General features: G+C 43.3%; 1 protein-coding gene across 1 annotated transcript in view; it reads right to left on the minus strand.

Moving 5' to 3' along the window:
• Positions 1-542: 542 nt before the first annotated feature.
• Positions 543-16,835, minus strand: part of alk (ALK receptor tyrosine kinase) — a 122,603-nt gene continuing 106,310 nt past the window's right edge. Inside the window, exons 21-26 of the mRNA XM_080871040.1 lie at positions 16,058-16,155; positions 12,950-13,042; positions 8,291-8,392; positions 7,909-8,043; positions 4,035-4,125; positions 543-3,444 (exon numbers count right to left, since the gene is read on the minus strand). Of these exons, the coding sequence (XP_080727166.1) occupies positions 2,374-3,444; positions 4,035-4,125; positions 7,909-8,043; positions 8,291-8,392; positions 12,950-13,042; positions 16,058-16,155 (1,590 nt within the window). The 3' untranslated portion in view covers positions 543-2,373. The remainder of the gene's footprint in view (positions 3,445-4,034; positions 4,126-7,908; positions 8,044-8,290; positions 8,393-12,949; positions 13,043-16,057; positions 16,156-16,835) is intronic.

Here is a 16,835-nt window from a genome sequence, read left to right on the forward strand (position 1 = left end):
CGGATGATTTGTTTTAAATGCATTTATGCTTTTGCTTCTAACCTTGAGATAGGAAAACTGATCAAAATTCAGTTATCTAATAAAAACAAAACAAAAGCTGAAGTGATTAAGTTTTGATGAGACAAAGAAAAGATTAGTGCGAGCAGGAAAGCTTTTCCTCTGGGCAGAGCCAGTTAGAAAGTGGTTTTAAAATAGTGCTTCATGCACTGTTTGATGTGTGGCACGCTGATGAATTCTCGGCAAAATCTAATCATCATCATCAGAGAGTCATGATAATCAAAAACCTAACACAAAATCACTGGAGTACTGCACGTATGAGCACACAGCTGCAGAATGAGCTGCTCAATTTTAACGCCTGAATTATGTTTGCAGAGCAAACAAGCTGCCGGACGTCTAGTTAACGCTTTTTTCTTAGAGAGGTATCTTATTTGAGTTAATTTGATTAAGTTGGCTGGCAACTTCAAAGATGGAAACAGAGAGAAAATACGGCTGTTATATAGTAATTTATTAATTTTGCCGAATGTCTTCTGAAGGGCAATGTACAGCTTTTTACCAGAGCCATAGTACAATACTTCATAATTACAACATTTACAGGTGCAGTTGGGTTTGTCTTTTTACATCAAACGACGGGGATGAGCAGTGAAGGGAGCACAGAATCAATAAAATGCAGTTTAACACAGACAAAGCAAAAACAGTGTTCATTAGCCAATACCGAGCTCGCCTGCAGGAACGCATTTATCACCGAGCATCATGACACTCGCACGACGGCTCGTCGTCTCTTTACAGCAGCTGGACTGACAGCCGAGTACCGGTAAGCAAAAAGCGTAAAAAAAATATCGTCATTAATTCACCTAAATATCAACACACTCGTGGCATCGTTTGATAGATACGCCGAACTGAAAGGCAGATGGTAAACACAGACTATGCGGGTGAAAATGAGCGGTTCTGGGTTTCATTCACATGTGGAGCGAAAGCAGTTTGTACTTAAACTTTTCTCTCAGACTCATTTGTATTCCACAACAGCCATCTTATAATAGAAAAGATAAAATATGCAAATTTAAGAACGTGGAGTGCCTCGCGATGGCAAATTGAAGGTTAAGATTGATTCAGCAATATCCACTGTTTCTATAGCCAGACGAAACAAAAAAGTTTGAAAAAAAAACAAAAAAAGAAAACCAAGATGTGAATTAATTAATAAAAGGTTACTCAAAGAAGCAATAAGTAAGGAAAAGCCGCGGCTTCTCTGTCTCAAAGCGCTCGTTCGACAGAATGGAGCTGTGAACAAAAGGAGAGTTCAAAGAGCAGCGATTTCAATGAGACCGGGGGCAACGAGTAATTTCACATCTTTAGCAACAACAAAAAAGCTCAACTCCCAAATGTTGCTGAGACGGCTCATCTTCAGTCACATAACACTCAGTGCTTCATTTATCCAACTATTCCGCTTAAAAAGAGTCGCTGCTGTAACAAAGCTTTTAGAATATTTAGTTAACTTCTTTTTGTAAGGAGTTTCTTCAAATAAAAAAAAACAAAAAAACTGAGAAATATCTGCTTCCAAAGGAATTTGTTTGGATCTGGAGAAGCAGTAATAATTTATAGAGCCACTTCCAAATAATAAATAAAGAGATGAATAAATAAACAAGCAGGCAAGCAAACATCAACAACCACATTTTTTCCCAGTATTATTATTATTATTATTATCATCATTTATTTTTTTATTTCCTTTGTAGAAATGTCTCTGGTAATCCAGCGTCAATCCTGTGATATTCTTGAAAAATAGTCTGATACAAGCAATTTACCACGCTGCATTTTTTTTTCTTTTCCCAAAGGGATGAGGAACAGTTTGAGGGCTCTGCAGAAGAATGACACATGTGGCTGGCAGCTACAGTCAAACTGATCACCAAAGGTTGAGAGTCAAAGTCTGGCAAAATATAGAGATTTATTCCTCCTCGTAGTCTGTTTCTGATAGTCGTGAAGCCTCCTCAGCAGAACATTAGTTGACCTCTCCTAGTCACAATCGTGTGGAAAGTCTTCCAGGTGATTCTCAGTTTTCTCACTCAATCGCTCCAATGTTGAAAAAATACATTTTTTTTTTTTTTTTTTTTTTCTCTATATTCTTAAAACTATGTTTGACTCTACATTTTGCCTCCCAAAGCTTTTTAGTTCTCCGATGTGCTTTAGCATCCACTGGGGTTTGAACACACCTCAAAGGTTCTGGTGTAAAAAGCCAGTTTTAGAGAGATGGGTTCTTTCCAAAATGGTGGGACGGGAGTGGTGAAAAATAGTCTCTCTCACGGCACAGTGTTTCTTGCTGTGTGACTCACAGTCTCCAAAGACGGGGCCTGAAAAAGAAGACTTTCTGCGTAGGCCTGTGGGCTAAAGCACGGTGGCGTTGTGGCCCTCCATCCTGGGCAGCCGTGGGTCCTGAACCGTCCCCATCGTAACTAGCAGTGGGCGGCTATCCTCGGATATACCTGACTGAGCCATGGACACTGACGTAGGAATGGGTCCCCCCCTCTGGTGGGCTGCTGAGGAGGGCATGCTGCCCTGCTGGGGTGGAGGAGGTGGGTTGGTGTTACTGTGACTGGACTCTATGGGGAGGCCTTGCTCCTGGTAGCCGTATCCGATGGTGCCACAGGGGAAACGTCTCAGTCTGTAGAGGGGGACTGGGGGCAAGGCGGTTGAATCTAAAAGTAGGGGAGACTGGGCAGCGGGAGGAGGTGGAGGGGGTAGCAGAGGTCTGCAAAGACCCTGCTGCTGCTGATGGTGCAGCAGTTGGAGTTGGTGCTGCTGCTGGAGCTGCTGCTGGAATTGCTTGTGCTGGTGCTGGAGACCTAATGCCCCGGCCACCTCAGCCACTGTCCGGCTCACGTGATCCTGCCCCTCTCCAGGAACCCTGCCACTACTGCTTCCTGCTCCGCCCACCCCTCCTTGCCTTTGCTGTTGCTGCTGCTGCTTCCTCTGCTGCTGCTGCAGGAACCACGAGCCATACGTAGGGTTCCACAGACTGCTGCTTTTCCCAGTGTGGGCGTCCTTCTCTGAGGGGTGTCCCTGGGCGAAAGCCAGGTTGATGTGTCCTCCCTCTGAGCTGGGCTGGGTGGTGACATGAGGTCCCTTGGCAGTGAGTGTGGAGGGGGCAGCAGAGGTGACTGTGTTGGTGGTCTGTGTGTGAGGGTGCTGGTGCATGTGGAGGTATGGCTGGGGCTGAGCCGATGGTTGTGCTTTGGCCTCAGACGCTGTGCTCGTCACAACAACGTGCTCCCCTCCTCTCCGGTTCTCCTCTGTGGGGTAGGCGGGAGGTGGCTGTGGAGCCTCCCCATCGGGCACCTGGGGATTCACCAGCACAGTCGGAGCTGAGGGGTCATCGGGGCCCATGGGGGCATGTTCCTCCTCCTCGGGTACTGGCCCATACTCGATAGGCAGAGCCACGTTCACCACATCGGGGTCCTGAAAGATTCAAAGATCATGGCTGTGGATGAATGGTCATAACAGTTACTTCATTGGTCTAATACTTTTGCTTGGAAAATGTCATGAGGTCGAGCAGAGAATTAACGAGAAGGATATTACGGAGAACTGCAGTGCGCTGACAGTCTGGCTGCACTAACAGTAATAAAGGGCAACAACGTCCCAGCAAGCAGATTCTAACAAAGTTGTGGAATATTCACAGTTCGCCTGTGGGTCCAGCAAACTGAAAGCTGCGCATCAACAACTTATGGCATAAGATGCAGCAGCAGTTTATATTATAATCTTAGCCACTTGTCAGCTGTACTGATTGATTCTATCGTCCTGCAGAGTGGTCGAATAGAGCAAGTAGTCCACTACTGCAGATTATGTCTTCCTCTCAGATGGAACACTCCTTTTCATGCACACATACGCTTTCTTATGCTCTGTACAAACTCGTGTTGTGTAATCAGTCTTTGCATGCCAAGAGCTTATAGTAAACAATGAGTCACAGTTAGGTTGTTTCCTCTGATTGCTCAGCCCTAATCAGTGCCTGCATAACAGTCAGGTTCCCATACGGTGCTCAGTTTAGTTACCTGTAAGCAGTAGTCGATTCTCTCCAGGATGGTTGAGAAGTTGGGCCTGTCTTCAGGCTGGTGCTGCCAACTCTGAGTCATTATACGGTACCTGAAATGCACATGAACGAGCAGAAAACACGGAGTCAAAACACTTTCTTCCACTCCATGCAGAGAAAGCAGAGACTCTCCAGCTGATTTAATGCATGCTGGGTAAATCTCCTTTGACTAAATATTCTTAATAGCTTCTTAGCTTTTTTAAAAATTTATTTTATTTTGATTTTATTAGGTTTTTGTAATGCAGATTTAAAGTGTAACCTCCCACCACTGAGAGCTATTGTTAAATGGGCGATGTAAATTACAGGAGCGAGTTTTAGTGATGTTAAATCCTGAGTTATGGTTTTAATTGGTGATTAAATTTCACTGTGGCTTTCAGAAAAACTTCAGTTTGATAGAGCACTTAAGGTATCTGCCTATTCTGAGAGAACAAAAAAAACCAACAACACGTTTACAGTGAACATGAATAACAAGATTTGGGGAGGGAACTTTTTTTTAATTCACGATTTCCTGCTATACCGATTACACTAATGCGCACATCAGTGCTACGTTGCTAGGAAGATACGTCGGATACAAATTTCATTTCAAAAGACATTTGCACTTCAGGGAAATTTTCTTTTTTATTATTTTTATATAGAGATAGAGATATAGACAGATGGATATATAGCTGGATAGTGGTGTAGTGGTAAGACTCCACGCCTTTGGAGCGGGAGACGCATGTTCAAGTCCAGCCTGGGGAAAACAACTGCTTTCATGGCTAGAGGTACATAGATCATTAACAAGGAGGTGATAGACAGAAGTGGTAGGGTGAAGTGTGCTGTGTACTTGTACTCTTCCTGTGAAGCATTGAGAGTCAGGATCACATGTTCAACCAGGGAGGTAAGGGGCAGAATAGAGGAGGGACTACTAATTGTCTAACTTCCTCTACTTGTAGGTTAACAAACAATTAGTAGTCATCGATGTTGACAAAGAGTATTATATCATAAAGTGGCTGAGAAATACAGTCTATAGTATAGACATGTAGTACAATCCTTTATCAGACTTGATCGATGATAGAACTCTGAACTATTCCTCCAACTGTGCTTTCAGCCTTGTGAAGCTTCAGGTCACCGGCTGCTCCCTCCTGTTAAATTTCGTGTTCCATCTTTGATTAGTAGCTTCAGCAAGGTCCTGAGCGACCAAGCAGCCTTGAACCATGACGTTTCCTCTCAACTTGCTTCACAGCATACACAAGGCTTGTTTTTGTTGTGCAGTTCCTGTTTTTCTTCAAAACAAACAAACAAAACAACATCATTGAGCCAGAAAATGTAAATGTTACCTCATCTCTTTTCATTTTTGAAAACAGTGGCCTCCTTTGTGGTTTTGTTGCATTAACACAATTCTTACTTTGTGTTTTTCTCACAGTGAACACAGATTGTTGTAGAGATTTTGCTGACAATTTCATGTTACTTTTGGGTTGTTTTTACCCATTTTCAGGACTGAACAATGCCATCTTACTGTGTTGTTTGCATGATGCTCACTCCCAGCAGAAACAAACTCCCCATTTAATGGATAGTTTGTCTTATTATTGTAGAACTCAGGGGACCCAGGTCTTCAAAAGCTCTTTTCAGCTTTGTGCACATTTAGAATTGTTTTTTCGAAAGTCCTTTGAAAGTTGCTGTGATCGAGACATGATTCACACCCACCAGTCTTACTTTAGAGGATCAGACTCTGTCAATAGAGACTCTATATGTCTTTATTTATCATGTGTGGCACCTTTCAACCTCCAATTCATCTCTCACGTCTTTAACTGGAACACCTGACTTAGAGTAGCTTTTAGAGAAGTCGTTAGCACAGAAGGTCATTTATCTTTTGCAGCCTTGATCCTGAATGGCTATAAAAACAGGAAAAGTACAATCTGCTGGTTGCTGTTTGATACGAACTATGGATAGTTTGAAGACAACTAGATCAGTTGTTCTTTCTCACAGGCAGTGCAAAGCAAGATAGTCTGCTTCAGACTAGAGATGGCACGATACCACTTTTTTATGTCCGATACCGATATCATAAATTTGGATATCTGCCGATACCGATATGAATCCGATATAGTGTTTTTTAATCAACAAAACTGTTTTTTTAAAAATATCTTGCTGCATTTTGTATAAGTTCATACTCAAGTTTAAAACAACAACTACACTAAAGCTATTCTGTTATACCTATATGCAAAAAAAAAAATATTTCATAGTTCAGCAATACTGATCAATCTAATAAACTTAAACCTGCACCATCCTCCCTATTCTGGTATTTTAAAGAGTACTTAGCGTAAATATTAAGCAACCTAACTAATAGTCACTATATACAGTAATTGACTTCTATTCATTTTACATCAAATTAAAACTTTGGGTGTCAGATAATTATTTATTAAAAGCTTGACATTTTAAATGAGAATAAGAAAGAAAAGTATGTCTTTGTGCCCCCTTTTCCCTGTTAATGCCCTATCGGCCCCCCTGGCTAAACTTTGCTAGATCCGCCCCTGCACAGTTACCAGCCGTCAGCTACGTAGAAAAAGATCCTCGAGTAGAAAGTAATATTAAATACATTCTAACAACAGCTGATCAAGCTTAAACGTGCTGCTGTTGTTCAGCCGCTGGTTTCCTCTTTCTGGTGCAAAGTGGGCCAAAAACAAACCAGAGAGACGGACTGGCTACAGAAAAGCAGTTTCATGATTGAAGTAGCAGCCGGAGAGCGAGAGGCAGTCGCTCGTTAAGCTTAACGCAGGAATGCTTTACAAACATTCAGAGATGGACTTACACACTTGCTTTACTTCTCTCGGGGATAACTTTGTCGGAGATGAAATGCCGGGTTGCTAGCGAAGCTCCAAATGCTATCCAGACCACAGGTCCCGCATGCCACAGCCGCTCTATCACGTGATGCATACTGCTCCGACATGCTAACGTTCTGAGGTGAGTTACGGCGTGTTGCAAGTTTTGTGAGCTGCTTTCGTGATATTTAATGGATCGGATTACATTTTTTATTTTTCTCCGATATCCGATCCAGTAATTTAGGTCAGTATCGGACCGATACCGATACGTAATATCGGATCGGTCCATCTCTACTTCAGACACATTCACACTGGAAATACTTTACGTGGCTAAGGTGAGTGCGCTGCATGGATAGTGTGTGCATGACACCTTCTCTCGAGTGGTAAATGCACTGGATTATCAGCTGTGATATTCCCATATCACTGCAGTCTGACTCGTATTATTATTAAAGTGGAAGGTTCAATTAAATTAAATTGTCTTTTTAAAGCACCAAATCATAAGAGCAGTTGCCTCAAGGCGACTGCTACATCCTAAGGTAGAGACCCTGAAATAATACAGAGCAATGAAAACAACCCATTTTGAGCACGCAGTTAGTGACAGCAGGAAGGAAAAACTCCCTTTTAACAGGAAGAATAATCGGGCTCAGGGAGGAGCAGCCATCTGCCTCAACCAATCGGGGTTGATGGGAGGAAAACCCGACAAAACTTTGTCTAATTTTGTATAAAACACCGAAATTCTTAAAACAGTCAGATTAGCCAAACTGTGAAAGAAGCAGAAGCTTCTAAACTAAATCTATAGTGCTGCTTTCTTACAGTGACAGTGAATTTACCGGGCTAGCTGGATAATCTGCATTTGTTTTCATATATGCCTATGTTGGGTTTAGCAGTTCAGTGCATGTGTGAAACTGGCCTGTGCAGCATTAGCTTAGTCTACAGTTGTGACTTGGATTAGATGCCATGAGCAATAAGTACAAAAAAGTTGATAAATTTAAGCTCTTTCTTACAACTGTGATCTTTCTTGTCTGTGTGATCTGCACTTACACAGGTCCAGGACAGTTTTTAGGCGGGTCCATTCTTCCCCCATTTGTTACAAACTCCAGCACTTCTTGGTTACTGCGGCTCGGATATGGCATGTAGCCCAACGAGAAGATCTCCCACAGCAGGACCCCAAATGACCTTCGAGAGGCGATTGATGAGAAAAAAAAAAAGATTAGTTGGAGGGAGAGAAAGAAAGCTAAGGACAATCAAGTCTTAAATTACAGGCATCATCACCGCTGAAGTGGTGAAGGATGAGAGCAGAGGACAAGTATGAGACGGAGAGAAATGCAGCAAGGGTTCAGCAGGAGGTGAAAAAAAACAGACAGGTGTGAAACTCTGGAGGTGAAACCAGTGTCAGTCTGAGAGATGTGTGCAGGGTTCTCACCATGTGTCTGTTTTAGATGTGAAGATGCCCTCCATGAAAGCTTCAGGTGGCATCCATTTCACCGGCAACATGGCACGCCCACCCTTCCTGTAATAGCTCGCCCTGAACACACAAACACATTTGTGAGGGACGTGCTTGCATAACCGTGTGGTTAATAACAGATCAGACACAGTATTAAAAAAAAAAAAGGTGAAAACTTCTCAAATCCAGAAATTAATTCAGTGTTTTTCGGCAGCTTTATTGGCGCTCTGATCTGGTCGCTTTTTCAGCCTTCTTACATGTTGCTGTGTGAGACCTTCTAAGAACTCCTTATCTCGCAGAAAGGAACGACGCAGATTTCTCGCCGGGCTGAGCCGAGCCCCGTCTGAGCCGAGCCCCGTCTGAGCCATTTTTAATGCTGCCTTGCCCTTTGCATTGCTAGAAAAATAATCAGATGCGTGCTGTATCTGATCTTTGGTGCTGATAGAGGTCGCCGCCTGGTTTATCTCGCCCTCCCCGAGATGCACAACAAGGACAGACGTGAAGTGGCTCCCATTCGGCTCCACGTCCGCCACGGTGTCCACAAAGAAAAACGGACATGTGTCAGGATCACAGTTAAGTGGTGTCAGCTGCTGTCAGACGGGAAAACTTTATTTTTGGCACCGTTTTCTGTTGCGGAGGAGTAAATCTGTTTGCCCCCAGTAATACTGTCATAAAAATATCAGCATATTCCCTAAGCACTTGTTCATAAACATGGCAATTCTTGATAATAAATGAGACTGTGTGACTGGCTGGGTGGTTGCCAGTTCAAATCCCTGGGGCCTAAGGAATAACGCTCTTCCTCTGCTGAAAACAGCAGCTGCTCCGCTGAAGCTGCACATGGCTGCACAGGAATGAATTGTAATTACAGTGGGCAGCTCCCAGGTGTAACTAGTGTTCCCTGGTCGAACACATAAACATATAGAGAAAACAAACGCATCAAAAACAAGGTGATAAAGAATAAATAGACAGTTGTAGTTTGGATAAATTATGGGACCGTCTCAGGAGCCTGAGCTTTTTCAATGCACCATCTGATACCTGTGCACTTGGCTCTATGTCCTATATTTGTCTGGACAAGTGCTCATATCCAGCTCCATATCTTCATTTTTGAAGTCAACAACAGCAGCTTTGCATGATTTACTTCAAAGCACTGACAGTTCCAAATAGAGATACTGTATCTTATCCTGGGCTTCTGAAATAAGCTAGCTTCACTGCTCTGCCTTTAAGCCAACTTTTTTCTGATTGGCTTCTGCTTGAAAGCAGACGATTTAAACAGTGTGTGTGTGCTTTTTGTGTGCCGCTCGACTATATTAAAGCTATCCTCAAGAACTGAGAGAAGAAAAATTTTTTGAACCTGAGCATTTACAGCAGCTTGACGCCTTTTGGCTCACGGGAAATACTTTTACATCCACCAGCTTCATCATTTTGAACACTGGGCCATAATTAACACCCAACATTGGAACGGCATATAAATATGTGATGGAAAATAAGAAAAGGCATAATAGTCCCGCTTTCATTTCATGCTCTCCTGGGGCAAAAATGTCCAAACTTCAGTTAAAAGCCACTGCTCTGTACCTACTGTATAACCTGGAACTGACATTTAAATTAAATCCAAAAATAATATGAGATGAGTGCCAAGAGGCTAAAACAGAAGTAAAACGTGCAATATTTATGCAGTATTAACCATCTGCAGCCAAGGCCCGGCCTCAGTTATTAAATTTTGGTCATAAAGATGGAGTTTCCTTTAATTATAAATTCAGGTGAGAGCGTTAATAGACTGCTGCATTTCCTACAGTATGAACCCAGGGCAAACAGCAAGAGCCAGCACTCATCATTTACTTTAACTTAGCTGCAGCTGCGACTCTTCAGGGGATCCATGAGCAGAGATGAATATAAATGATATGCAGACAGATAATATGGTTAAAAGGGAAATATAAACTATTGGCATAAGAAGTTACCCTTGAGGGAAATTACACATAATCAATGAAGCAGAGAAAACAATCACTAGTGAAGTCTGTTTGCTTGACAGATTAGCTGAGAGCTACACTGCAGGGCAGACACTCAGATATGCACCCAGCGACTTAATCCATCACTTAAAATAACATGCCCCAGTCAGTGATGGGAATCAGTTACCAGCCCCATTTTTAGTCCCGCAATTACAGGATTGAATCGTGCTACCATCTCATTCCCCTCTCCGTCCTCGGTACCCCTCTAATTTTCTTGTCCATCCTAATAAAGAAAACGGTGAGCGAAGTGGAGTGGCCCCTGTAAATAGATGCAGTAAGACCAAACTGCTGCAGGAGCTTTTTTTTTTAACGTATACTGCGTCCACCCTTGATGACCTCTGCAACCGAAACAAATAAATGCAGATGAACCGAACTCTAATTTTCTTCCGCCCTGTCGGTTGTCAGGCTGTTAGAGAACGGTGAATCATTCTGAGAAAGATTGAGGGACATGTAGAACACGAGACTGATAATCCCGCTATCGCTAGATCAACCTCCTTTTCAGCACAGGGTGTATGGACATATTTGTTACTCCTGCCAACACCTCCAACACTGACTGAAAGCTGAGCTGCAGATTAGGGAGGCTTAAATACAGTCTCAGGAAATCTATAGCTCAAATGGAGGTGTTTTATGTTTATGTGTGACTCTGTGTGCAAGATAGTTTTTCCCTCTAATACTGCTCTAACAGTAAGAGACAAAGGCACGGAGCGGGCTGTGCTGAATGGAAAGTAAGATAGTTGCATGCACCTAAGGACACAATGGTGGAGGCTAATGTTTGTGTCTGCGGAGCTGGATGTCTTTGTTCTGCTTTTATTGTGCGCCTGCATGTGTGCACGCCAGGCTGACTTTAATAAATACAGCCTAGAGTCGTGCTATACAGCTACTGTTATTAGACCCTATGAAAATATGGTCATTTAAGGCGAAACAGATTTCTCTTCATACTGGCAGCTGTTCACCTTAGGATGACGGCTGTCTGCCAGCTATTGTCTACCCAGCTTTTTATTTACCACCACATCACTGGTGCGCAGGCATGCGTGAAAGACTGTGTGAGTGAAATTCTGCAAGTGCAAGTATGCCTGTGGCTCTAGCGGAATATAAAAAGCTGACATTAAGCCATGTCCTGGTGCCTCACTGGGGGCACTTGTCCCCCTGTGATCGCCTCAAAAGAACCCCACGTCGCTTGTCACATAGCAGTATGGCCACATCGTGAAATGGCAAAAATAACGCACCAGCAGCCTGGTAGCCATGTGTGCAAAACAACCCGCCTCTCTCCGAACACAATAACAATAATAATAAAAAGCCCCTGCACCAGAGCTTCAGGCTGAGAGATAACAACAAAATCGCAGTGAGGCACCTGAAAAACTGACATCAGCAATTAAATCAAGTGTTCCTAAAGTGGCTCCCCGGGGATATTGTGCAACAGCTTTTTCCAGATGCTCTGTGAGTGACTTTGCTCTCGTGTGACTTTTCATCGCATGATTCAAAAGCGCTGCGCTGATCTAACTGAATGTTGTGACATATTTTCCTTGCTCTAATTTCTTACCAGATGAAAGGCTTGGGAGATTTCCCTGCTGGATTGTGCGTTCATTTAAATGATGCCACGTGAAATAATGGTAGCTATATTAAAAAAAAAGGGGATGAGAACAATGACTAAAGGGGAGCTGGTCTAGATTAAAAGAAAGCTTCAGTCCAACAGTATAACAGAGGATAAAACAGCTGAGCTGCAGTATTTACTGGGTAAAAAGCCCAGGACAAAAACAGTTTCAACTCTTTTTTTGTTATAGTCACACAAGAAAGAAAAAACTTTCATGCATCTATGACCTGCATTGCACATATCAGTAAGCGAGAAGAGGTTTCTCCACCAGTGCATACAGTCTTGCTATTTGCCAATGGCATGCAGCAACTGCTTTTCCAAGCAAACGTATCCCTATTTCTAAGAGCAACGGGCATCTGAGAAGTCAGCGGCCAGTCTGCTCAATGGTAAATGGTAAATGGCCTGCATTTGTATAGCGCTTTTCTAGTCCATAGGACCCCAAAGCGCTTTACACTACATTCAGTCATCCACCCATTCACACAGACATTCACACACTGGCGATAGCAAGCTACATTGTAGCCACAGCTGCCCTGGGGCGCACTGACAGAGGCGAGGCTGCCGGACACAGGCGCCACCGGGCCCTCTGACCACCACCAGTAGGCAAACATGGGGTTAGTATCTTGCCCAAGGATATTTGGCATGCAGCGAGGATGCAGCCTGGGATCGAACCACCGACCTTCTGATTAGTGGCTGACCTGCTCTGCCACCTGAGCTACAGCCACCCCAATGATTTTCTGAAAAAAGCTACACGACTTCCTTCCAGTCCTGTCACCTGATGGAAGCAAAGCTGTGACAAGTGGTACTAGGTTAAAATCCAATGATTGCTGCTTAGGCCTTCCGGTCATCCTACTCTCTGATTTTACTTGCCATTAGGTCAGAGTCGTGGACTGTGTAAAAGAAAAGTATTCTGCCACATGTTTGTTTCTCTCTGTTTGGTGTGAGCTGCATCCCTTTGGACTTTATCTGGATTCCAGTTCAGCTATAGCTAGCCAACTGGACCAGAGTGTTCTTGCCCGCTGCCACTGAGCTGCGTTAGTATTGTACCTGTAAATGTCTCGAGCCATCCCAAAATCTCCGATCTTAGCCACTCGTCCCGGTCCTTTGCAGGTCAGAAGGCAATTCCGTGCTGCAATGTCCCTGGAAGAACAGAAAAAAAACACTTTCAGGTTATGTTGCACACATGCATGGACTCATGCTATTAGAAATCTTTACCCACGAACTTCAGGAGGATCAGGTGAGGATAGCTTTCTCACATCTAACACACAGCAGGACGCTTTACACAGTTCTCACTGCTGAAATTCTCTGTGGTTTCAACGCAGGTGCTGCCTGACCCATTGTGAATTCATCACTCAATATACAGACTTTGTGCTTGGGGTACTGGCAGGTTATAGACTGTTTCATATCCAGTCCCACTGTATTGTACATTTGTGAAAATAGCTTAAGCCTGAATTATACAGCACGACAAGGTGAATACTGATGCTCGCAAAGCTCTGCTCAGAGGTTTTCATACATTTGCATCTATAACATCTCCATGTATGAAACACCTACAGATGCTCCCTGTTGGATCTGAAGTTCACTGTAACTACCAAGCTGCTCCGGGCAAGCTGACTCTGCCCACATGGTGGATCCAAAGAAAAGATTGAAATGTATGTGCAGGCTGAGTGGGTTAGAGGAGAAAATTCATATTTGCACTGTTCTGGGCCGGTTATTCTTTGAGCAAAAATACAGTAGTTCTCACGGCGTGCTGTACTGCTGTCTGGGGAAAAAGGAGCCGAGCTCACACACTTTTCTCTGCTCCCCAGGCATCTAACTTTCTCAACATCTTAAGAAGTGACGTAGCTCACTGCTCGTCTGCACACTGCAGACAAGCGAGCACCAAAGGCCAATAAACAGCCAGACTTTAGCATCAGAATAACATCATGTGGCGGCGCTGATCTCAGACTAGATCACGAGACAGGATACGGCTGGAAACCACCAGCGATAGAAACACACAGCACCGAGCTCTGTGTGTAGACACAAACGCACACACATGTTTTGATGTTTGGCCTCCAAGCTCAGATGAGAAATGACACAATGAGGATGAAGTAATGGTTCAGACTGATTTAAACGGAGGGCTTTTTAACCACTGTACACAGCTGCCCCACTTTAGTCCACCGCAAGAGATGTAAGCTAACATTATAAAAGTATTTCATCGCGTTAGTATGAGAAACAATAAAATCCTCTCTAGGACATCAGTTCCACTTTCTCCAAGTTTCTTTTAAACTTTATATTAAAGTAGTTAAATAAGTGTCTATAAACTCGGTTATAAAAAACAGAGAAGAGAAACTTCCTCCATTTTCTTTTTCAGGAACAAGAGGTGAAACAATTAATCCATTTAAGGTCATCTAAGCCGCTTCAGGAAAGCTGCATAATTTCTACCGTAGCGCGACTCTAATCAGCGGGCGAGAGTGCACGTGCACACACACGTGCACACACAGAGTCGTGAGGTGCTATTACTAAATCCAACTTGCTGTGTTTAATGGCTTGGAAGAATTCATGGAAATGATTTGCTTTTGCTTGTAGGCGAGGAAGAGTCTTGAACTGCAGCATACTGCTGTGACAGACTGTGGTCTAAAAGCTTAAGGGAAAGACACAGATGTGTTGTACGTGCAGCACAGCGATATGAGAGGAGACTGTTGTTAAAATATTATTAACCGGCCTTATAATGTGAACCTTATTTACAGTAAATTTTCACTGCAGCTTAAAGACCCATTTCATAGCAGCACTTACAGAACAATACGCGTATTTTAACACCTGCAGTTGCACGAAACTGCCCAACTCCTCAGTACAGTGATAATTTTCAGGTGGCTACAATTGCCAGGCCGCTTGTAAAATGAAATAACCAAAGAGCAACACTGCACCATCCACTAGCCATAAAATGGAAATAAGCAGAGAAACACACATAAGCTGGAGTAAGTCATTCTCAGATAACATCAACCCTGTGATTTAACCTCTTGGTGAACATAACAGCTCTTCATCCAACCCAGTAAGCCCCGAGAGAAAGCTGCTTTCTGTTTTTGGAGTAGCAGCCTACTTCACTCACATGCCCTTTACTCACCCCCAAGAAAACACGCTTCTATAAAAATGAAATTAGCCTCAAGGACAGCGTTGGGGGGACTTTTAATACAGGTTTAAAGGCAGAGAATCAGGTTGAATAGAAGATCACGAGGCTCTGGAGAAGAGTCGGCCATTAGGTGGATTGATGGAGCTTTACTGTACCGCAGCGGGGCAAACAAGGTTTAATAGACCTCGTCTGTCATTGGCCAATCCCTGGGAAGGTGGATGTGCTTTAATTGTCCTGATTTGATTGCAGAATCTATTTTGACCTTTTCTCGTATTAACACGTACTTGACTTTCCTCGTGCGCGTCCACGAAGGAGATTTTTGTAAGTCGGGTTCAAGAGAGGGCTTTTAAAAATTCTTTAGCCACATCATATGGTTCACCAGCCACTGCGAATATGAGCATAGAAGGGGCATACTCTTGACTTGCGCCTCGGATACAGAGCGTAAAAAGGCAAGCCGGCTAGCCCATCTGGCTGCTCCGATACTAAACTCATCACTTGTCCTTTCTGCTATCTCAGGGAAGGCAAAAGGCATACTCAGTCCATATGTTCTGCTTGGACAGATGCAGTCAGTTCATTATTCTGAGTAGATGCTAGATGAAGGCAGGGAACTCTGTTTGTTTGAATGCACATTTGCATTCCATATTTATACAGTGGCATGCATACCCATATGTTCTGCATATTGTTCATCTGCCAAGGCAAAAAGCCGAGGCGGGGGTTTGTGATAGGTGCTGTTTGTTTGGCTGTCAGCTAGATCACGCAAAAAAACCCCACCAAGACAAATTTCATGAAACTTGGTGGCCGGGGGAAAAGAGGGATACATTAAATTTTGATGTAGATCTGAAAACACTTTCTTTTAAATTGTGAAATACCGTACTGACCTCAGTGAATGAGCTCCCCGAATATGTCAGTCTGATCGGTTTTGCTAGGGAGACTAGAGAACCACTGAGTTCACTGTATTCGTTCATAATAATATGCTCCATTTATTTTTGCCAACGCAAATTTGTTTTTGCATAAGTGTATGCAAAATGTGCAGCCATCTGCTGAGGTACCTGTGTATAAACTGGTTCTCCTCAAGATACTGGCAGCCCTTAGCGATGTCTCTGGCCACGTTGAGGAGGTCCACCATGGTCAGGCTGGATGGTTGATCCTGATTAAACAGAGAAGAGACAGAGAAAAAACAAAAAACTGAATCTGGGGCTGAATCAGGAATAGTATCTTTAAGAGTTAATGAGCACTATATTTTATGATAACAATCCCCCTTTAGCTCGTTGCTACAAACTTACCATTCTGGTTCAACCTCACAGTAAAAAAAACCCCTCTAATAACACAGCAAAAGAGACTAACCAACACTGCCCATCACAGATTTATCTGTATTGGCATATGGATTGTCAAAAATGAGAGATTATATAAATTACTCATCAGCCACTTTGTTCGTTAGTTGTGGCAGACGGGCTGGCCTGAGTATTTCAGAAACAGCTGATCTGCTGGGATTAACCCTCACAGCCGTCTCTGGGGTTTATAGAGACTGCTCCGAAAAAGAGAAAATATCCAGTGAGCTGCAGTTCTCTAGGTGAAAATGTCTTGTTGATGCCAGAGGTCAGAGGAGAATGAGCACACTGCTTCGAGCTGATAGGACAGCAAGAATCTTCTCCAAAAACTATTTGTTACAACCAAGGTAGAAGAAGATGCAGAAGTAAATCTCTGAAAACACAACATGTCAAACCTTGAAGCAGATTGGCCACAGCAGAAAACCGTGCTGTGTGCCACTCCTGTCAGCTAAGGACAGAAAACTGAGCCTACAGTTTAATTACCATTGCTTTTTTTAGT

This window comes from Rhamphochromis sp. 'chilingali', assembly GCF_963969265.1.
Source record: "Rhamphochromis sp. 'chilingali' genome assembly, chromosome: 21".
Taxonomy (NCBI): domain Eukaryota; kingdom Metazoa; phylum Chordata; class Actinopteri; order Cichliformes; family Cichlidae; genus Rhamphochromis; species Rhamphochromis sp. 'chilingali'.